This window comes from Condylostylus longicornis, unplaced genomic scaffold (genome assembly GCF_029603195.1).
Source record: "Condylostylus longicornis isolate FDR11 unplaced genomic scaffold, ASM2960319v2 ptg000044l, whole genome shotgun sequence".
In the NCBI taxonomy this organism is placed as follows: Eukaryota; Metazoa; Arthropoda; class Insecta; order Diptera; family Dolichopodidae; genus Condylostylus; species Condylostylus longicornis.
The window spans coordinates 10,214,969-10,237,776 of NW_026578013.1; the positions used below are offsets into that span (position 1 = coordinate 10,214,969).

General features: G+C 26.6%; 2 protein-coding genes across 2 annotated transcripts in view; one reads left to right on the forward strand and one right to left on the reverse strand.

Moving 5' to 3' along the window:
* LOC129610247 (eukaryotic translation initiation factor 5B) overlaps nt 1-17,031 on the reverse strand; it is an 85,702-nt gene extending 68,671 nt beyond the window's left edge. The window contains exons 1-5 of the mRNA XM_055522749.1: nt 16,847-17,031; nt 15,784-16,721; nt 14,067-15,730; nt 13,874-14,004; nt 13,679-13,811 (exon numbers count right to left, since the gene is read on the reverse strand). Of these exons, the coding sequence (XP_055378724.1) occupies nt 13,679-13,811; nt 13,874-14,004; nt 14,067-15,730; nt 15,784-16,721; nt 16,847-16,896 (2,916 nt within the window). The 5' untranslated portion in view covers nt 16,897-17,031. The remainder of the gene's footprint in view (nt 1-13,678; nt 13,812-13,873; nt 14,005-14,066; nt 15,731-15,783; nt 16,722-16,846) is intronic.
* A 1,282-nt stretch (nt 17,032-18,313) lies between these two features.
* LOC129610123 (arrestin domain-containing protein F-like) lies at nt 18,314-22,781 on the forward strand. Its single transcript, XM_055522512.1, has 11 exons — nt 18,314-18,465; nt 18,524-18,619; nt 18,671-18,853; nt 18,905-19,629; nt 19,692-20,605; nt 20,667-21,157; nt 21,219-21,279; nt 21,441-21,514; nt 21,585-21,681; nt 21,981-22,301; nt 22,364-22,781. The coding sequence occupies exons 1-11, from the start codon at nt 18,427-18,429 to the stop codon at nt 22,561-22,563; spliced, it is 3,201 nt and encodes a 1,066-aa protein (XP_055378487.1). The 5' UTR covers nt 18,314-18,426; the 3' UTR covers nt 22,564-22,781.
* Nucleotides 22,782-22,808: the final 27 nt, after the last annotated feature.

Consider the following 22,808-nt stretch of genomic DNA (forward strand, 5'->3'; position numbering starts at 1 on the left):
TATACTTACGTTTTTATGCGTATTGGAACTAGAGATATGCAACGAAAAGTTTCCACTAAATATGGTTTTATTATTCATTTTAAATGCGCACAAAAAATTCAAATGAAATTGTATAATAATGCAAAAAGCGTGTTTCAAAAACAAAAAAAAAATATTCATGTAACTTAAAAATTAAAATTTTTTTCGTTGGTGTTTATTTTATGCAAGATTACCGAAAAAAAAAATTAAGACGAGAAAAATTCATATTGCGTTGGTGTCGTTGATTTTCTACAAAAAAAAAACATTAAATTGACTCTGATTGACTGATAGTTGTGATTTTTCAAAATTCACAAAAAAAAAATTCAAAAATTTGCACTTAGGTGGATTATGCAAAGAAAAGCAAAAAGCATATTTTAAAATATTTTAAATAAATTTTGAAATATCGTTTTTCTTTCTCATTTACAAACTGGAATTAATTTTAATTTTATTAATAAATAGTAAAAGAAAAAATATTAATGTTTTTCTAATCGAAAATTTCAAAAGTACACAGCGAGAATTTGAAATATTAAAATTATTTTAAATCAAAACTGATTTGTCACCACGTTTCTCCTAAATTTTACTCGAACTAGAACACGAAGTTTTGACAATATTACAAAGAACCGCAAATGAACATTTCATTTAATATTTCATAAAAATATTTTAATAATTTGCAATAAAAAATATTAAAATTAAAAATTTTTAAAAGATTTACTTAAAAGCATAAATCTTGCGCTATTTTGCACAACAACACAATATCAATATTAAAAATCAAACTGATTAAAATTAAATAGTAAAATATTTGAAGATGAAATATTTAGGGTGTGCATTAGAAATGAATTAACACGAAATATTTTTAACAAAAAAGAAGTAAAATAATAAAGTTTTAGAAATTTTTTCTGAAATTGTTTAATTTTTAATTCCAATTAGTCTTGTTTTTAATAATAATTTACTAATTTAGCATAAATTAGCAATAATGTGAAACTGAACAGAACACAATTAATATAAAATAAGTTAAAAAATGTTGGAGGTCACATTCCCGAAAAAATTTCAAGAACTCTGAAAAGAGTCGGTTATTTGTATAAAATTTTTTTAAAATTAAAATAATTTTTGCCAAAAATCACAAAATGTTTATTTGTCCGAAAAATTAATTGAATATTATTTTTCGTATTAGAATTGAAATATGGGGCTATATATGACAATTAAATCCTACTATAATTACATAAACAAATTCTTGTAAGGGAAATTCAAATATTTCAATTTCATCTTCAATTACAAACTTAGAATGTTTTGCTATTCTACCAAAATGAAATAATATTAAAGAATTGTGAATGAATCATAAAAAATGGTCATGTCCATATTGTGGAGATTATTTCGTCTATAAATATAATTAAGAATTTTATTCTAAAACAATTGTTCCATATTTAATCATAATTCTATTATAATATAATAAAAATTATATAAAAATGGTCAATCAACTAAAGAAAAAAAAAAAACAAATTCTTTAACAATAAATCAACCCAAACTCAATTAGAATTTTTCTGACTTTGCTGTTATTATTTTTTTTTATGACTCTTATTGATTTTTGCTTTTTATTTAGTTTTTCCATTTAACATTGTTAAAGAAGTAGTAAAATTAAGGTTTTTTTTAGTACTAGATTGTTAATATTTTATTATTTAATTGTTCCTTACACATTGGTAACATTGTTTGTATATTAGATGAAGAACATTTTTGAACCTATAAACCCTGTCGTAGCACTAAAATATATAAATACAATTTATAGTAACATTATTGTTTATACGTAGATTAATATTCAATAGTATGACTGTATGTATGTTTGTGTATAAGTACATAATTTTAATTCAATATTCAAATTTTCTCTTCATAATTTTACTAATCTCTTTCAGACAAAAATCTTAATAAAAAGCAACGAACGATTCAAGTAAAGCAATATAAGATTTTTATCAAATTGTACAAACTATAGATAAATTAAATTTATACCTACTACAATATCTATTTTCATCCATATTTATAACTATATTTGTAACATATAAGCATCTTGTCCACAAAATGTGGCATATTTAAAGTATTTGATGAAAATAACATATGCGCGATTTGATCGCGAATCAAGTGGGTTTTTATACACGATAATAATTTTTTTGGTTTTTCTGTTTTTTTTTTTAATTTTTTTTTTTTACTATAATAATGTAGTTAAAAAACTACTTTTAATTCAATATTTTATAACAATGTGTTTGTAAGTATGAAAATTTAGAGTTTAATAATGTAGGAACGTATAAATTTTTTTTTATGAAAAAAAAAAAAACAATTTATTTATCATTTTTGTATGTATGTATGTATGTTATGTAATTATATATAGTTGCTTATGCATGCGTGTATAGTCATAATGTTATAATTTATCAAACATCTATATTTCTATACAAATTAACATATTTATTTATTTCATTTTTTATTTTGTTTTTTTTTTTCTAAAACCGAAAAGACGCCTCCAAACTAAATTATGAGCCCATGTTGGAACAAAAACAGAAAAAAAAAAAGATCTTCAAATTTTGTTTTTCTTTTCTCTCTATTTGGTTTATTATTTTTCCAGTTTGGTTTCATTATTTTTTATATTGTCAGACATTTAAAGTAAAACGAAAAATAAAAGAAAAATCAAAACTAACAAAATGAAATAGTCTAATTTTGAAAAATTCTTGTCAACTCTAAGATTTAACGGTATTTACAGATGGCAAGGCAATGAAATGCACCATAAATGCAAAAAATCAATCATGCTCTCAGGATTCGGTTAAAAAAGTTCCCCTCTCCGGAATTTAAAATGATTTACTTTTCTGTTTGAAATCGTCAAACTTTATAATTTACATTTTATACTATAGGCCTAAAATAAAATTAAATTTCTAGAACACAATCAAAAAATTTGCATATTATGCAATTCAATTTTTATAATTGTTCCTTAACTCTAATTTGCGTGAATTTACTTTCTGTTTCGCTTTTCCTTAAAAGTTTTCTGAAAATAAATAATATGTACGTATGTATGTATGTATATGGAATGACATTATAATGTCAAACTTTCAAACGATTGTCTTATAACTTATACATATATTTAAATCAAATTGTACACTTTCTAGTTTTCCTTAATATAAAAAATAATTAAATAAGTCATGCCACTTAAGTTACAGTTGATATTAAGTCGCAACACAAGGAAAACATTAAAGTAAACAAGAAAAATTTTACATAAAAGTCTCCAATTTAAGATATTTAATTTTTAAACAAAAAATGACTTAAAATTTAAGTAAATTTAATAAAAACTTTTATTTTTTATTTTAAATCCTCAAACATTCTTATAAAGAAACTACTGAATTTTAAAAAAAATTTCTCTTAAGTTTATGCCTTTTATATAAACTTTGTATAAAAGTATTTCGTAAGCCCTTCAACCATTAGAGAATTGTAATTATTTTCACTCATAAAATTTATGATCATTCAGTCAAAAATCAAACAATAATTTAAATTTTAATTTAGAAAATTATTGAATAATTAATTAAACCCAATTAAAGAATTCAAGAACAATTTTATCTCAAAAACATACACGAATCGAGAAATCATAAATCTGGTAAAAAAAAAGTTCTGGGAAATGAAAAATGAATACCATACGACTATATTGCCACTCATTGCTTCCAAACCAAAAACCAAAAAAGAAAACCCATTTTAGTATAATTTGTATACCAAAAATAAATGAAATAAGAGAAAAGTAACAAAAAATAAAAATTAAAACCACTAAAGTTACACCATAATGTGTTAATGCTGAATGGAATTATTATTTTTGTATGGTGTAAGTATGTTTTTTCCACTAATGTCAACCTACTCGAAATTTGGTTCAACAAAAATAAAAAATTTTAATTAAAAAAAAAAATATTTTTTTTTTTATTTCGTTTTTTTATTTGGTGCAATAGACTGCATTTAATATTTAGTTTTGATATTTTTCCATATTTTACTAATGAAATACGAATATGAAAAATATTTTCAGTAGATTAATTCAAAATAATTTAATTTTTTAATTTTCAATTTTAAAATTTCTCTTTCTGTGTTTGTTTTCTTCTTTTTTTTTTGTGCATTTCTTTTGAATTATTAAATTTTATTTAATAATTTTATTCCATACTTTCACTACTAACATTTTAACTACTTAGCGACCTTAATTACTTAGCGGTGGTATCATAATGTCGCCACCTTTTTTCTTTCATTTAATTTTTTAATATTAAATTAGTAAAATAATGACAATTTATAATATGAATTTTTACCTGCAAAACAAAATAATCATTGAAATTTATTTTGGATTTTCTGAAATTAAGGTAAAACTATTATTTTCATGTTAAAAGACTAAAAAGGCAAATAATAAAGTTGGATCAAACCAATGTTATGTATTGTAGCACTTTTCCCTTCAACAAGTGAAAATAATGCTTTTAAAAACAATCTATGTATATCTATCACACTATTAAAATTAATTTCATTTATATACGAAACTATTTCTAGAATTGCATATATTTAGGATCAATGATTTATGCAGTCTTTGAAATATTATATAAAAATTTATATAGAAGCTGAATTCACTAATTCAAAGCTTGCTAAGCGTGAATTTTTAATGTAAGGTCACAATTCAAATCACCTAAATTGCAGCAAAAATTTATAACGAAAGAAAATTAATAACGATTAAAATTTGAAACAACAAGGGAGTAAAAAGCAATAATTTGGAACTATAATTGTCGTATTTGTACGATCAAGAAGTATACGACGTAGTTGTTTGCGCAAATTTAATTTTCTGTAAAGAAACAAACTCACCTACCTATAAACCAAATTCTATACTATTAAACAAACAATTCTCCCAATAAATTCTTATTCATAATTAATTTCTTATATGTAATCACTTTTTCATTCATCTACACATACAAAAACACCAGACATTAATTACTAGAGTACATATATTACTCTGATAGCAACTAAAACCTATGTTCGTCTATCTAAATCATATAAACAAAGCATCTGAAACTAAATAAAAAATTTCGTCAAATTTTCTCGGATTGATTTTTAATAGATCTCATAATTTAGAGTATATATTTTTTATGTATAAACAAATATAACAGATTTAATTTAGTTAAATAATTACAATTAAATAATCAAAAAATCAAATAAAATTAATAAGTAAATAAATAATAGTTAAATTTTTTAATTACCAATCATTTTTATTTATTTTGATTCCCTATTGCAAGCAACTTTTTACAGGGTTCGAACCTGGGACTTTTTGCATAGAAATCGCATTCAATACGCATACCTTATATACGTTAGTATTGGTATTAACTCATTCTACAATCACACGTTTTATTCGCAAGTATTATAAACTTCAAATACATACATGCATACATTTTAGTAGCGAATTATTTTATGCGTATACAGTAATTCATCGCTTAAAGTGCTTATTGTAAAAGTTATTTTACGATTTTATGAGATATAACTTAAAGCGAGATTCTAAAATAAATTACTCAGAAGCTATTAGATCTCAAAGGAACTAATTATTGGTTCTGTGTATTTTTGGTTAATTATTTTTCAGAACTTTTCTTATTTTAAGTTTTATCTCATTATTTATTAGGAAAAAACATATCTATATGTGTATTACTGGTGTCTTTTTGAAGAAATAAAGTAAACTTAAAATATCTCAGCTACAGAATGGAACACAATTTCAAAACTACAGAAATAATTCTTGCAAGGCTTGCAATGCAAGCACACACGACTAGTTTAAAATAAAACGGTATTATTGTTTTCTTTCCATATATATTCAAATTTTGAAAAGGATCAGATAAAAAAAAAATCTGATATGATCAGCAAATAACCGACTGCAAGATGTCTTGTCTAGTTTAGCGAAAATGTTTCATAAGATTATAAAAATACCCTTTATATACTTCTTTTTAATTTCAAGGACTAAAATAAACTTTTACTTAACATACCTACAAATATGTAAATTTTGCTTTTAGTAGAGTTTCACTTTATGCCATCCGGCTGAATTCAAATATTAAATTTCAACGAATTCCGCCAACTAGTTCTTTAGATATGCAGTTAGTTTCAAAGCCCTAACCTTCCCAAAAATTTTACAAGTTCATTGTTGTAATAGCCTCAACTTACTTTACTGTAATACTATATTAAACTTCGAGGAAGTTAATAATTTCTTTATATGCGCAAAAATGTGAATTTCACCCCTTGTAAACGTCCAATTGCTTGCAGCTGATTTCTTTTAAAAGTTAGATTTTCAGTTCTTTTTCTGTCGGACAAGCTTATATGCATATAAAATTTCAAATTAATATTTTAACTGTTAAACATATTTCTGTTGAATATTTTCTTAAAAATAATTAAAAATGGGAAATTGACTCAGTTCCCGTGGCCTGACAAATCCGAAAAGTTGATCAATCCGTGACATAGCGAAGGTAATGTATGAAATTTCATCAAAAAACCCTTCAGCCGAACTTGAGATACATGGATGCATACACAAACTGACATCTTGCTAAAAATAAATAATTTACCCTCTCTTTTACTTTATTTATATGTGAAATTTTGTGTGATTCCATCACCTTCCTTATAGTATGCAAAGGGGTCGGTAACAAACTGATAAAAAAAATGTGTGTTCTTCATTTTCTACTTCAAAAATGAATACGAAAAACACAAAAGAATCTTACGTACTATTATCAAAACTTGTCTATCTAAATCTTCCTAAAAATATAACAAGGGATATTTTTTGTAGTCTCACCCTTATAGAGTGTATTTTTAATAGGTCATAGATTTTATAATAGGTTACGTACCTATATGAATTATGCCTTCACACAAACAAAAATCTATTTACGTCATAAAAGTTCTTGTCCTCTCTTAAATTAACAAGAAAAAAGGTATAACCAACCACTTATGTGTATAAAATTTACCCAAATTGGTATTTTTTTTTCTTCTACATTTACAATTCAACTCAAATACGTAAATGCAAATAAATAAACGTAAAAAAATAATTAAAACAGAAATTCAATGGAAATATTTTTTATGTACTTTCAAAAATTCTTCACACTTTTCTGGTCGGAAAAAAAGTTGTTTTTTTTTTCTTTAAATTCAATTTTATTCAAATTTTTTATTTTAAAAATCATTTCTTTAATACTTAAAACTTTATTAAAACCTGCCAGGTGCCAGAATTTATTGTATTTTTTTTTTTTGGTACTTTTACTAGAAAACTAACCAACCCCATAGGTTTTATATGAATGAAAAAATAAATGCGTATAAAAAAAAAAACATTTAACCACAGTAACCGAAGGAGGGATTGAATGTTGATTTACATATTTCACTTAAGAAAGAATAAAACAGCGAGAATGTAAGTGTAATCGTGAAGAAAACGTTTTGAGACGCGAAAATCTAAATTGTAGAAAAAAAAAAAAGAAAAAAGTAATCAAAAATTTTGCTTCCCTCTTTTCTTTTTAGTATTTTTTTTACGATTCCTTTATTTTTTCTTTCTTCAACTTTTTATTAACGAACGTACATTAGAGAACCTTCTTCAAAATTTCATTAAATTCCAAAATTTCGTCACAGTTTCGATCCTCTTCTCATTTCTATTTTTTTCATTTTATTACACAATTAAAATTCCTTTTTCACTTCATATTTTTCTTTTTGTGATTTTCCTATTTTCTAATAAAATTACGTTCAATACAATCTATTTAATATATACAATTATATAGAATGATGACGAACACCTATAAAATAAAAATGACATTAAATGCCCTCCTTAAGCGCAATATCAAAATTTTATAATAAATAAAGATGACGTTTTTATTTCTTTCGCACAGCACCTCTTATATACAATAAAAATGTATTAATTTTTGGGAGGTAATATTGATAATAGCAAAATATGCGAATTTTCAATAATATGCGGCAAAAAAGAAGTCCAGTTTGAAAGTTTAAATATAAAATTCTTATACTATTAAGAGACTAAACTACTACTAGACTTCTATCAAAACGCAGACCTTAAATTTACTTGATTTATTTTACAATACAATTTTAGTTGCCGAAAACTTATTCACCAACTAAAAAAATTTCAAAAAATTTCTATAAATAAAAAACATTGTAGGTATGTGTGCCTTTAAATAAATAACAGGTTGCTTGTTTTTAACAATTCTTCCAGATTCAAGAATTAGAGAAGAACGGTTACAGATACCTATGCATATGATACAGTTCCATATACCTATGCATATGAAATTATAAATGAAATTTTTAAAGAGTGACGTGACATTGACGCTATCAATCTCGGCACTACAAGGTGATTGGATATTAAATAATAACAAAAAAAAACTTTTTTTCCTTTTACATAAACCTTAAATCACTCAATAAATTGAATATTATGTTGAATATATACATGCATCTTTTAATCTTAAATATTTAAATCTAAAAATTTTTTGTGTTAATCCTTCAAATATGAAAAAAAAAACCAGAAAAGAAACTAAAAGGCGTAAAAGTATAATGAAAAAATCTACGCACTTTTTACGACTTGTGCACGTAAATAAAAATTTTGGGAACATAATAAAAATGAACGAAATTTTAATTAAGTTAAACATATAGACCCATTTATACATTCACTTTTTAATCTCAGTACCAAACCTTATAAATATCTACAATGATATGTAAATAGCTTTATGTATGATTGTACATTATTAATGCGTACATCTTCATATATCTAATGTTATACATACATATGAATTTTTTCTTTCAGACAACATTCAATTTAGAACCATTTTTCTTATGACGTCATCATTTTAAAAATAAAATCATTATTAAATGTTTGTTATTATCAAAAAAAAAAAGAAAACGAAAAAAAGGAGCATATCAAAACGAATAAACAAAAAGGAAGGAATAGAAATTTTTTAAAGAGTGTAATCACGTTTAAGATAAAAGTGGCAATTGATGCATGCTTTCATTTCTCAAATTAATTTCGTTATTGTAAATTTTGTAAAAATCTTTGTAAATTTATCTAACATGAAAATCGATTATTTTAAGTAAGTTTAAATTTAAATACACCATGATTTTGTGATTAATTCCCTAAAATATTAATAAATTTCAAAAAAAGTACGACACATACACATACGTAATATGTAAGCCTTAATTCCTGAGAAATTTTTAAATTTTAGCATGTGTAACAATAATTTTATTTCATAAAAAATTTAAAAGAAAAGATTTTCATTATCGAAAATCGATTAAGTCTGCTTGAAAATTGATTTAAATCAATATAGACTGCTTTTTTAGATTTAGTTTAAGAGCATTTGAAAAACACGTTTGTACTTCAAAAAGTCAGTCACTTCTAATATAGAAATAATAACATAATTCTAAAATTTAAACGAAAATTCAAAATAAACTCAAGATTTGTTATAATATCTGTTGTAAAATTTCAGATTAATTAAATCGTTAAGTTCTCGGTAAATCAGTGTTAAAAAGACATGTGTTTTAGGAGCAAAACGGAAATTATAAAATTCTTACAGCTCAATTAATAATAAAAATTAAAGTATAAGCTAACTGATACAACATCAGTAAGTAATTAATGGTGTTCTAATAAATAAAGTTAGATCAAATCAATGGTTCGTATTTAGCACTTTTCAATTTATTAAGGGTTTTAAGGGTTAATTGTGTGAGTTAAGAAAAATAATTATATTTTTTAATGTCATGGAATTTACCGTTAGCTTTTTGCGTTTATAGAAATTTGAATAAGCTTGCGTTTTCGGAAATATAAGGCGTCAAAAATTTAAATTTTAAAAATTTCAAGAGGCGATAACTTGAGAGGGGGTGGAAACGGAAAAACATTTTCTTCTAACAAAATAAACTATTTATTAGTATCTAAAAGCTCCTAAAAATTCAGGCTCCTTCAGACCCCAGGATGTCTAGAAGAAAAACCACATCAAAAATTTGGAAAAAACGGATTTTAGATAACGGCAAATTTGAACGGCCATTTTGTTTTTTTCTAGTTTAACTACAGTATGCCACGATAGGAGAAGCCAACTACCGCCTTTCTGCTTTTGCAAAATTTGAAATATGCTTATAGTTTCATTGCAACAAATAGATAAAATAGCCCATTTTTGGGGTTTTGGGGGGTATAACTTTTAGAGGGAGGGGAGATAGGTAAACATTTTATTCTGCGGAAATAAGTTTCTAGTAAAGATCTATGTACATATTAAATTTCAGCTTTCTATCTTGAAGGATGTAGAAGTTTTGTAAGCATGTTCACGAACGGACGGACAGAGTGAAACCAATAACCACTTTTTTTCAAAATTTTTTTGTAAAAGTGCTAAAAATAATTGTAAAATCCAATAGTACCGAAAAAAAAAATTAAAATAAAAAAATTTTCTTTTGATGTTAGCAATACCTTTGTCCCTAAAACATAATCGTATTATATGAGTAAAAGAAATTTTCTCATTCTATAATTATCCTGTTCTTGTCACCTAAAAATAACTATGAAAAATTCGTTATGAAAAATATAAATAAAAAAAAATTGATTTTTCGTATGTTTTAATTTTTAATCAAATTAATTTACTATGAATTTCTTGTTACTTATTATATAAATAGAAAATTTTTAACATCCCTTAAAATTTTACTATCTTATTTTTCTATATATGTACATGTATAATATTCAAATGAAAGGTCTTTGAAAATGAAATACATATAAATCTATTGAACCTTACGTAAAATAACTTGAATTTCAGTACGTATACTTTGAATTTCAGTAAAATGCAAAATCAAAATTAAAAAATGAAGGTATTAGTTCTTAAATTTTATATTTTTCGTAATACTATCAAATTGTGTTTATTTTCAATTCTATTATTCAGAAAAAAAAAAATTGAAAAATCAGAAAATAAAGTTGAAAATGAACTGCGAATTTAAACAGTGAAAAAATGCTTTTTGGTAATAATTCAAGATTTTGTAAATTGAATGTATGGCCGTTTACAAAAAATACAGATCTAACGCCAACATTACTAATTCAGTAGTACAAATTTAACGATAGACAATATTACGCATTCAGTTAGACAATTTTGATTTAAACGCTTTTCGATTTAAGGTGAATTTAATTAAATTTTTGCTTTAAAATTTCCTCACCGTAAATTGTAAAAAAATTTGGAACTTGTATAGCTCTGCACATTTTATGTAGGTTATATTCGAAATGTTTAAAAAATTTATTCACATGGGAATTTCTTATATTGTACGATCAACATTATAGCTTATCTTCATACATACATATATTCACGTAAAAACTTCCACATGGCATAGTAACTTACAAATATATAGATACATATTTATTATATAACTTGAAATAACTTAATTCAATCTGACATTTCTATCGACATCATCTAAATTATTTTATATATACATTACAAATATGTTTATATCACAGACTATTTTAAATATACATAAATTGTATCTAAAAACGAACTTGCAGATATATGTATACAAACGTATATAATAATGAATATAATATAAATACATATACACATTTTTTTTATAGAAATTAACGATTTTTCATTCATGAAAAAAAATATTTTTTTTTGCTAAGTTTCATTTTTATATTTAATTTACTACGCAATGTAGGAAAATTTTATATACATCCGTATTCACAATATATTTAGTAGGTACATATGTATGTATTTATACAAACACTTTTGTAACATATATGGTAAATTCTTAAACGTCAAATTTTACAAAATCTGAGTTGTCTGAGTTTACGGATACTCTACTACGTTTTTACTCTCAGTCAAAGTTTAAATTCTTAAACGTTTAAAAAAAGTCAATTAAGCGTCAAAATTGTAGATTTTTTTTTTTACATGCAGACAGTCTGACGTAGTAATTCAGTAAATAAATTTGATGTGTTGAGTGACTATCATTACGTTAAAAATAATATAAAAAATATTTTTATTGTTAATTTTTAATATGTAAGTATAAAATTATTTTAAATCTAAAAAAAAATTTTTTTTTGTTTTGACGTTTACGGATGATCAAAATTCAAAGTCAATTACGGGTCAAAAGTTTACTAGATTTCTGTCCGTAAAAGTTTTAGTTTCAGACAGTTTGCAGACTAAAATCAAAATTTTGACGTTAAAGAATTTGCGGATATTGTATTCTTTCTTAGTTACATATTTTATTATAGGATACATAATGTACATACATAGATAGATTTATTATGTATAGTATATTTCAAAGCTATTCGGCACCTACAAAAGTTTATTTTATCTGCTTAAAATTTTTTATTTTATGTTTTTTTTTTCCATATTTTTTTTAAGTTACTCGTATTTACTATTTTTATTCATATAAACCTATATTCATTAATATAAAATTTTAAATATAACACCCCTAAAAATAAATTACCAGAACTTCGTGACAAATCAAATGTTAAGAACGAATAATTTAATTATGTATAATTATACATATTTCTATAAAATAAATTAAAAACAAAAAAATTACTTCAAAATTGCAGTAATACTGATATACTGCACAATTCGGCAATAATAGCTCATAAGCTACGCAATAAGATAGATACTCGTATAATAAGAATGCATTTTTAAAATTTTGGAGTCAGTCACCAAAATTCTGACAACCTTATCGCATGCAAATATATTATGATGGCGTGAAGTAATGTTATCACATCTACGTCTCATACTAAAATCCGTGTGATTAAACAGTTTAACACGTTGAAAAATTTACACAAAATTTACATAAAATGAAAAGATTTCTTTATAAAATAAAAATTATGTGTAGAGCTTAAAAAAACCTATAGTATGCAAATTTCAAAATAGGCGACAAAAAAATTAACCATATTATTCAATTAAAAAACAGTGATAACTTTTTCTTATATCTATAAAATTGTCCAAATTCGAATTTTAAAGAAGCATTATACATTTTGGGGGTGTGAAATTTTAAATACAAATCTACTTTTCTTAAAAGGTTTCAATACCATTATGAAAACTATTGCACAAATATATGTAATAAAATAGAAAGAATCAAATTTTTGTGAATTAAATTATAACATAGTATAACATGTGACTGTAGTTAGTGTAACATGTATGGATGAAGAAAAATTTGAAAGAAAATTTTAAAAGCATTTCGCTCTCCAAAAAAAAAAAAATTATAAGCTAAATTTGTTTTTCTTCCCTATATGTATGTATTGCTAACATCTTTTAAATATATAAAACAATATGATTATATACACAAGCATATGCACGTATCTCTCAAGAAAACTTAAGTATTTCTGGTGCAGTACATAATCCTATAGAAACATGAATTACACCTCTAATGTCATTATTTTATTCATTATTATTTTAATTATATTGCAAAGCTGCATTAAAATTTATATTTTAACAATTTTAAACTAAAGATTATTATATTTTAAAAAATACGTGCTATGAAAGTATGAAATAAACTTAACCAATTCCGTATACTTAATAAACGGAAGTTTATCAAATTAAAAGAAAAAATTTAAAAGGAGTGGTGAAAATGTCCTTTATCGTTTTATAGTATCTGTTTTTTATTTTCTTTTTTTGTTGAAATTTTACTTCATGTAAATTCTAGCAGTTTTATGTAGTTAAGATATACAAAAAAAACTTACCGGAATATTTGAGGATTTCAAAAACTCTAACAAGGCTTCAAGAGATCCAAGAGTCGATGCTTGAACATAGACACCCCTTTCCTTTAATTTAATATGGCTCAATGCATGTTTAAGTTCACGTGCGACTTCGTCCCTAATTATAATATAGTTTTATTATATAATATCACAATGTTTTAATAAATTGTTAAAACGTACTTGCAAATTTCTACTTCATCTGGTTTGTGAGCAATCAACAAATTTATTCCAGCAATTGCTTTTTCTAAGTCTTTAGCAGCAATCTTAACTCCTTGGGCAGCTTTAATCTCCTTATATTCTTGATATGCATTCTAAAACATTAATATGCGTAAAACATAGACTTTTTCTTCATTATTGCAAAAGAATTAAATACCTTTACTCTTAATTCTTTTAAAGGTTGTGGCATCAGTAAACTTCTAATTTGTGTAACGATTGGACCATCCGTGCCAGCTAAAATCATAGTTTCACCCTCTCTTAATTTACCATTTATAAGAATTGCATCGATAGTAGTTCCTAAACCAGGAATAGCTTTAACTTCCAATATTGTAGCTTGCAAATCTTCACTATACATTAAACGTTTCGCTAACATAGTTTGGCAAAAATCTACAATTAAATATAACAAATTTCCCATGCCTTCTCCTGTAATGGCACTTGTTGGCACTAAAGAAATGTATGTGCGAGGATCTGGATTTTCATAAAATAAAGCTGCATTAAGTCCTTGTTCTGCAAACTGTACAATAACTTCCTTAGATCGCTGATTAAATTCCAATTGCGTATTACTTTGTTGCCCTTTTATAATATCGCGGATATCTTTGCGTGGCATCGTCTGCCAGTCGTACAAACGATCAATTTTATTTAAAGCTACAATAAACGGACATTTTTTTTGTTTAAGCAAATTAATTGATTCAATTGTTTGTGGTTCCAACCCATGCATAATATCGACAACTAAAATAGCAATATCACATAATGAAGATCCGCGGTTTCTCAAGTTACTAAAAGATTCATGTCCAGGGGTATCAATAATTAGTAAACCAGGTAATTTATGTTGCAATTCTGATGAACCTTTTACAATTTTAGTTTGCTCTTTAATAGCCTCAATTGGAACGTTTGTTGCTCCAATCTGTTGCGTTATACCGCCAGCTTCAGAATCTTGAACATGTGTACGCCGCAATTTATCCAATATTTTTGTTTTCCCCGTATCAACGTGACCTAATACACAAACAACAGCAGCTCGTAAGTTCTCTAAATTACGTTTCTTTTCTGATTCTTCACGTCTTTTTTCAATACGAGTCATTGCCCTCTCACGCTTGGCTTGATCATCAGAACGACCTTCATCATTTTCGCCTACACTTTCATTGTCTTCATCTTCATCAGAAACTTCACTTCCCATACTTCCTTCTGAAGACTCTTCTTCACTTTCTTGTTCCTGTTTATTACCTAAAGTCTCCTTTGACGGCTTTTTATCTGACGTTGTTTCTGGGGTGGTATTATTTTCTTCATCAGAAGAACTTGCATCCCAAGCTTCTTTAACTTCATCTCCTTTTTTCGAAACATCTTCAGGCACCGGGGTTGAATCTTTAGATCCCTCACCGCTTTTATCTTGCTCACCTTCAGTTTGTCCTTCTTGCTTACCCATCTTTTTCTTATTAGGACGAATTCTTGTACCAGGACGGGGCCGTTTTTCAGCAGGGTCAGGGACATCTAATCCTTGGGCTTTCAATGCTTCTAACATTGCCTGAGCCTTAGCCCGATCTTCTTTTTGTTTTTTCGTCAAGAGTTTTCCCTCAGCTTTTAGACGAGCCTTTCTTTCTTGCTCTTTTTGTTTCCTCTTCTCTTTTCTTTCTTGCTCTAAACGGATGGCTTCCAAACGTTGTCTTTCCCGTTCTTCTGCTTGGCGTATACGTTCTTCTTCTTCTTTTTGCAAGCGTTCCTCGTCCTCTTTAATTTTTTTTAAACGTTCTTGCATTGCAGCGACCATTGCTTTGCTTACACCTTTTTTCTTATCATCTTTTTTTTCCTCTTCTTTGTCTTTTTTACCTATAAGCCAAAAATTAGTTGCATTTTTGTAACATACATTTATTTTTATTAACCTTTTTCCTTCTTCTTATCCTTTTTGGATTTCTTGTCACCCTTTTTGTCATCATCAGCCATATCCTCTTCATTTTCAGCCATCTTAACGATTTCTTCGGAAGGCTCTTTAGTTTCGGATTCATGCCTAACTTTCTGTTTTGGTTGTTTTTCCGGTTTTTCTTGTATATCTTCACTGGTTTCTTGGATCTGATCTGATTTCACTTCTGCCACCTTTTGCTTGGCTAAGGCTGCCTCCCTTTTTTGCCTTTCTTTCTTTTCTTTCTTTTTTTGTGCAGCTGTTTTTACAGTAGAATTTTCATCATTTTCTTCCTTAATTTCCGAGTTGATTTCATCTTTTGCACTCACCGAATCAATCTCATTTTTTCCAGCCTTTTTGCCTTTTTTTTTCTTTGAAGATTCATCTTCTATATTGTCTTGAGGCGTCAAAACTGATTGCTCTACCTTCACACCACTATATTCAGCTTCAAGTTCAGCTAAAACCTTGTCTAGATCTTCGTCATCTTCGTCCTTCTTCCGTCTGGCTTTTTTACCTTTTTTACCTTTTAAATCATCTTTCAGAGTAGATTTTCCTTTCTTTATTTCTTTTTCCACGTCACTATCTGTTTCAGGTTCAGGGCGAGTTTGAATTTCGTTGCCGTCGTCATCATCGTCTCCAATCAATAGATCAAATCCTGCCTTTTTTGCCGGTTGAGATCTTCCTTTTTTCTTCGGCTGCTCCTCCTCACTCTCAGAAGTGTTGTTATCCGACAACTTTGGGCCAGATTTACCAGATTTTACTTTCAGTTTACTTACTGATTCCGCCAGTTTCTCAACTTCCCCTTCATCATCAGAAGATTGCTTTTTCGAAGATATTTTCTTAGCATTTTTTCCTTTTTTATTTTTTCCAATTTTTTCATCATCTGATAATTTAGTTTGCCTTGAATCACTATCAATTTCACTAAAAGGAATAAATTAAATCTTATGTTTATCGTTTTCTTCACAAAAAAGGGAAAGTGAAACGTCTGAAATATAGTCGACGACGACACAATTTTGATGTTATAAAAATATTTTTTTTTAACTTACATCTCATCAGCCGCTGCTATTTCCTTCTTGCTCTTTTTTGTCTTAACCATTTTGCTTCTTCAGTAATCAAGGCTTTCACTGTTACAATATTACTTATCGACAATTAAAAACAAAATATATTGTTTAAATTGCAAAATTTTAATGTTCTACAACACAATGCAAAATTGTTGCGTATTTGAAGGTTATGTTTTAGAATTTGACATATGACAGCTGTATCCTTTCAATATCAATGTCAAAATTAAAAAATTTTAATTTTTACAAGAGCATTACCACATCACCTACAAAAGAATAATATACCGAAAGTTTACATAAGTCAGTTACTAACAAGAAAAATACCACATAAATAACAATTACACTCAACAGCATAGGTGGTCCAATTTTAAATTGCTACATTGAGGTCAACTAAAAGTGGATTTCGAGTTCATATAAACATTACTTGACTTGAAATTTTTAAGCCAAGTCGCCCCGATAAAATTATTAGGTTGACTTGAAAATCGACTGCATATACAGCTAATATGAAACTCAAGTCGATTTAAAGTAGTATTTATTTCAATCTGTACAGTATATACCCATTTCAAATTTCAAGACTATTACTATATAAACAAAAATATATAAACGAAGTAAGTAATTTAAGCAATTAGGTTAGGTTCGGTTAGATCGACGCGGCTACCGCAAAGTACACATAGGCCAGTAAAGCCCATTATCGTACCTCCGGATTCACAAGATTCCCCGCCCTCACGAGAACCAGCCCGAGCTTTTTAGAAACCGGCTAAGGCCAATTTAAGCAATTAGTCTAATATAAAAATAATTTATATATAACATATGTATATAAATTTGTTGGACGCCTAATTTCGAATTTCGAAAAGCAAATTGACAATAAAAATTTTTTTGAGAACGACTTACCTATGCAAACACTTGATTACATAAGTAAAAGCAAAGACATTATAATTGTATTTTTAATGTCTTTGGAAAAGTCAATTATTTGCAGCTATATGCATTAATTTTCTGAAATTATTTCATTATTTAACATTTCATTAATTATCTTTTTGGATCCTAATAGAAGTTATATTCTTTTCAAGGGAATTCCACGAAATCAATTATTGTATGACTCTCAGATACTCCATTCCTTTACTTTTTTGCATTATATGTAGCGTATGGTTCGTTCATTTATGTGATAATTAGACGATAGGATAGAGTGAAAAAATAAAGAGTTGTAATTGGATTATCAAAAATACCAATTCTCTGATTCTTAATAACTTTTTTATAATGAATTTTTGTTTTAAGATTTAAAACTTAATATGAAAGTTTATGAAAAACGGAAACTTACTATCCGAAATTCCGTAATATTTTTCAAAAATCTCTGAATTAAATAAAGTATAATGGCAGATTGTCACATTTTGATAGTTTTGTTTTTTCTATTGTGAATAGTTACTTTGACATGTCAGAACAAACTATGACGCAAAAATTCAAAATTTGTGTTCAATTATTTTATGTGTAGTTATTGTTTATTTTAGTTTATTTTAAAAATAAAATTTCAGATCTGCATTTAAAAAGTAATAATTGCAGAATAATAACAAGCAATGAATGGGTTTGATGATGAACATTTAGATCGTCACATTGTAAGTACAAAAGGCTCTAAAAACATTTATAAAAATAGTAAACATAAAATTTATTAAGGATGCTACATTAGATTTGGGCGGAAAACTTTATCGTTTGGCTAAAGGGTGTTACTTAATAGGCAAAAACTCAGTAGATTTTGTTACCAAGGATGAGGTTCGTTGGTAAAATATTAAATTTGAAAATAATAAACTTTAATTTTTTTAGTCTTTGGACGGAAAACATGCATTAATAAATATTATAGATTCTCGACATCAAATCATAGATCTGCAATCTAAGAGGGGAACATATGTTGATAATGAAAAAATTGATCGCTGTTATTTGATAAATAACAAAGTTTCTACAATTCGGTTCGGCAATCTTAATGCCAAGTACACTGTGTTAAATCAGGTTAATATAATTAGTTTTAATTTTACAAAAATTTCAAAAATAAATTTTCAGTCTGACAGTGGATTTATGGACAATAAATCTACAACACCAGACAAAGACAATTTTGATATGGTCGCAGGTAGTCCACAACAAAATAGATATTTGAAAACTCGCATCAACAATCAACGCTTCGGTTCAACCAGTACTTCAACCCCCAACCACGATATTAAACTATCAGAGTCTAAAATTTTGAAAAATAAAGATAGTTCTCGTTCGAGCAATGTAAGTAATAGTACGGTTAATCACAGTTTTTTTGTACCAGAGACTCAACATTTTGATGAGACAAGGCAACAAAGCAGAAATAATATTTTTGATTCTGAAATCGCCGAAAATGTGAAACAATTTATAAACGATAGGTCTTTAGACGATGAATATTATATACCAGAGACACAAGAAATATTTTTACTTTCAAAAAAAGAAAAAACAAATGAAATTCTTAATATTAGCACTCAAGATTTTGGCGAGAATGATGTTATCTCAAATAATGATTTTTCTCAAAACTTATGTCCTTTGCTTAGAAATACAAGAAAAAATTCTTCAACGTTTAGTGAAGATGTTACAAAAGTTGTAAATGGCCTCAAAATAAATAGAAACTCGAACGATAATGAAAACACACTTCAAGTGGAGTGGAATGAAACCCAATTTGATAATCGTAGCGGCGCCACTACTCCCGATATAGATTTTGAAGGTGTATCTGAAGAAAAACAACCGAATAATAACATTTTAGTAGATCAAAGGTAAAGGTGCAAGTTCATATGTTTTATTTTAATTTCCAAATTCAGTATTATTTGTTAAATAGTAATAAAACATCATTGTGCAACGAAAATTCTGACAACAGTTCGCAAAGAATTCATACAGAAAAACAACAGATAAAAAATACACAATTAAGCAATTCAAGCAGAAAAGAAGTTTTCAATGATTTTATGGACGATGATGATTTGCTGGTCCCAACCCAACCATTCGTTCTTAATAATATCAAAAATTTATCTTCGAAGAACTACGTTTCACCAAAATTCGATGAAAAATTTGATTTAATGGAAGATACAGCCGTATTTAAACATCCTGGTTTTAATGAAAAAATTTTTAATAATTCATCAATACGTAAGGTAGCAGTTATGTCTAAGGAAAATAATTTAATAAAATTGGATAAAAATAAGGATAATGTGCTAAATAAAGAGAACACAAACATTAATGAAATTAATACAAAAGTTCAAGTATCGAATATCGACGAGGAAGACGAAGAAATTGCCTGCACCCAAGTTTTTATTCCACCTAACAAACAAAATCAATACACAGGAATTGTGAAAAAGCAATCAGTGATTCCTCCTTTAAACTTGGATAAAAACGAAGATTTGGAATCCACTCAAGCTTTTGTTCATCCAAGTTTACAAAAATCTAGTTTGCCTTCATCAACACTTTCTTCGAATTTGTCCGAAAACACAACAAATAAAAAGCGAAAAGGGAACCTAAACAGCAAAATTGAACAGCCAATACAAAAGAAAAAATTTCCAGCTATTGTAAGTATTTCTACCGAAAATTTTAAAGCTCGTGACAAAGATTCCCCTGTTAGGCCAGTTACAAATGAAGACGCAGATTTTATGATGGATATTTGTACACCGGCAATAGATTTGATAAAATTTGCACCCAAGGAAAATGGCTATATAAAAGTTATGGAGAAAATAAAAAAGCCCATTAATAGAATTTTTGGAGAAGGTAGGATTTTGACATCAAATAAAAAAAAATGTTAGCTAATTTATATAACCATGTATTATAGAAACTGAAGATGAAGACGATGAGCCTCTAATATGTCTAAAAGAAAATAAAGTTAAGGAAAAGGAGGTTAACGGACTTAGAATGGATATAGGAAAAGAAGAAGAGAATGAGGATGAAACAGAATCTGATGAAACTCCAGAGTTTCTACGGCCAATTATATCAGTTGAAGAAATAAAAAAATTAGGGATATCAAATTTTGTTTCGAAAAATAAAAAAAAATTTATAATGGAAGAGACAGACACTTCGTATTCGGCGTTTACTGATTTTGAAGACGACCGAAAAGTGAAGACTAATGAAAAAGAAAAATGTTTTTTAAAAAAGAAATCAAAGAAACTTAACAATAACAAACAAAAACCGGAATCTACTAAACCTAAAGAAACTTCGCAAAAAAGAGGGGAAAAAAAATCAGTTAAATTAAATGTGGAAATGACAAATGTTAAAAATAACAAACGTGTTAAAAAAACGGGAACAAGTTCCGATGAAAACATAATGGTATTTACTTTAGATTTCTTAATTAACCTATTCGAATAATTTTCTTTTCACATTGAAATAGACCAGTTCATCTTCTAAAGCTAAAAGAAAAACTTCTTCAAAGTCTGAGAGCATTAATGACGGTAAATATGTAAACACATTTGTACGAACAAATGCAAAACGTAAATGCATTCGCAAATATTTTCAAAATCTGTTTTTCGAATGTTTTGCAAATTAAAAATTTTCATTACAAAAATTATATGAATAAGTCCGCTGGACAAAAATTTAAAACATTCTTTTTTAGGGGATAGTGAATGGGAAAGTCGATGTTTTACAAGTTCAGAAGCTGGTAGCACATTGACTACTAGAAGTACAAAGGTATTTTTTTCGGGATTCTTGTTTTTTAATGGTCTTAATTTATTTTCTTTCTCTTTTCTATAAAATTAAGAGCAATGCATCTTCAAGAGCATTAAGAAAAAGGAAAACTACGTTAACGTTTACTAAAGTTAATGAAGATGAGTATGTTGAAACTGTGAGAAACATAGGTAAGACCAAAAAAATCATTATCAAAGCGAGAAGAATAAAAGTATAAGTCTCATTAACATTTCATGTGTAAATTAGAAAATTCTAATTTTTTAACATTTTATATAAAATTAAATAAAGTAAATAATAAATTAAAATTAGTTAAACAATAAAAATTAGTAAAATAATTTCATGTATCATAAAAAGAATTAAACACTAAAAAATCTATCAACATTTGAGATAAAATGGTGATATTGATTAAAGAATGAAATTTAAACAAAAATAATCCAATAGATTTGTTACATTATATTACTTTCGGCAGGTTATGCGATTGTTAGCAACCCTGAAGAGGCCTCAATTATAATCACGAATAATGATATTAGTCGAACATCGAAATTTTTGATAGGTTTAGCAAAAGGAATACCAATAATTTCTGTAGATTGGTTAAAGGCAATACAGGAAAAGAATTTTTCTTACGTGCATTATGATAATTATTATGTTAAAGATAAGAAGACGGAAAAAAAGTACAATTTTATTCTCAGACAAACCCTTAATTTAGTGTCAACCGCAAGTCAAAAACTTTTTAATGGCTACAACTTCATAATAACCAAAAATACTAATCCTCCTAAATCCGAAATGGAGAGTAAGTTCTAAAATAAAATAATAAATATATATTTTTATTATAATTTATCAAATAATTTTTAGAAATTATTCGTTGCGCAGGGGGTACAATTATAAATCAAACCAAGGCTTCTAAACTAATCTATGCGGTATCAGATAAAAAAGACTCGAGTTTATGGCCAACGTTAAGATCAAATTATGATAATTTAATAATAATAAAAACCGAGGGAGTTTTACTATCGATAATGCAACATAGAAATCGTTTAGACGACCATAAGTTTTAAAATTATGTTCCCTTACATAAATTAATTATATTGCATTTTTTATAGTGTTTGTAATTTGTACCAGTCCTTTTGTTTTGTTTTTTCAAATCAAGTTAATCAAAAGTTATTTTTCGTTCATTGTGAAAGAATAAATTCTTGTATATTCATTTAATTTTACCTGAATCTTTAATTCAATGAAACTAAAATAAATAATTTTTTATTTTCGTTCGTAAAGTTAATTTTACGAAAATTTTTATTTTATCTAA

Coding starts and splice junctions, on each gene's coding strand:
- LOC129610123 (XM_055522512.1), top strand. CDS start 18,427: ATGAATGGGTTTGATGATGAACATTTAGATCGTCACATT. Junction 18,466..18,523: donor AACATTTAGATCGTCACATT/GTAAGTACAAAA, acceptor AAATTTATTAAG/GATGCTACATTAGATTTGGG. Junction 21,158..21,218: donor GTTCCGATGAAAACATAATG/GTATTTACTTTA, acceptor ACATTGAAATAG/ACCAGTTCATCTTCTAAAGC.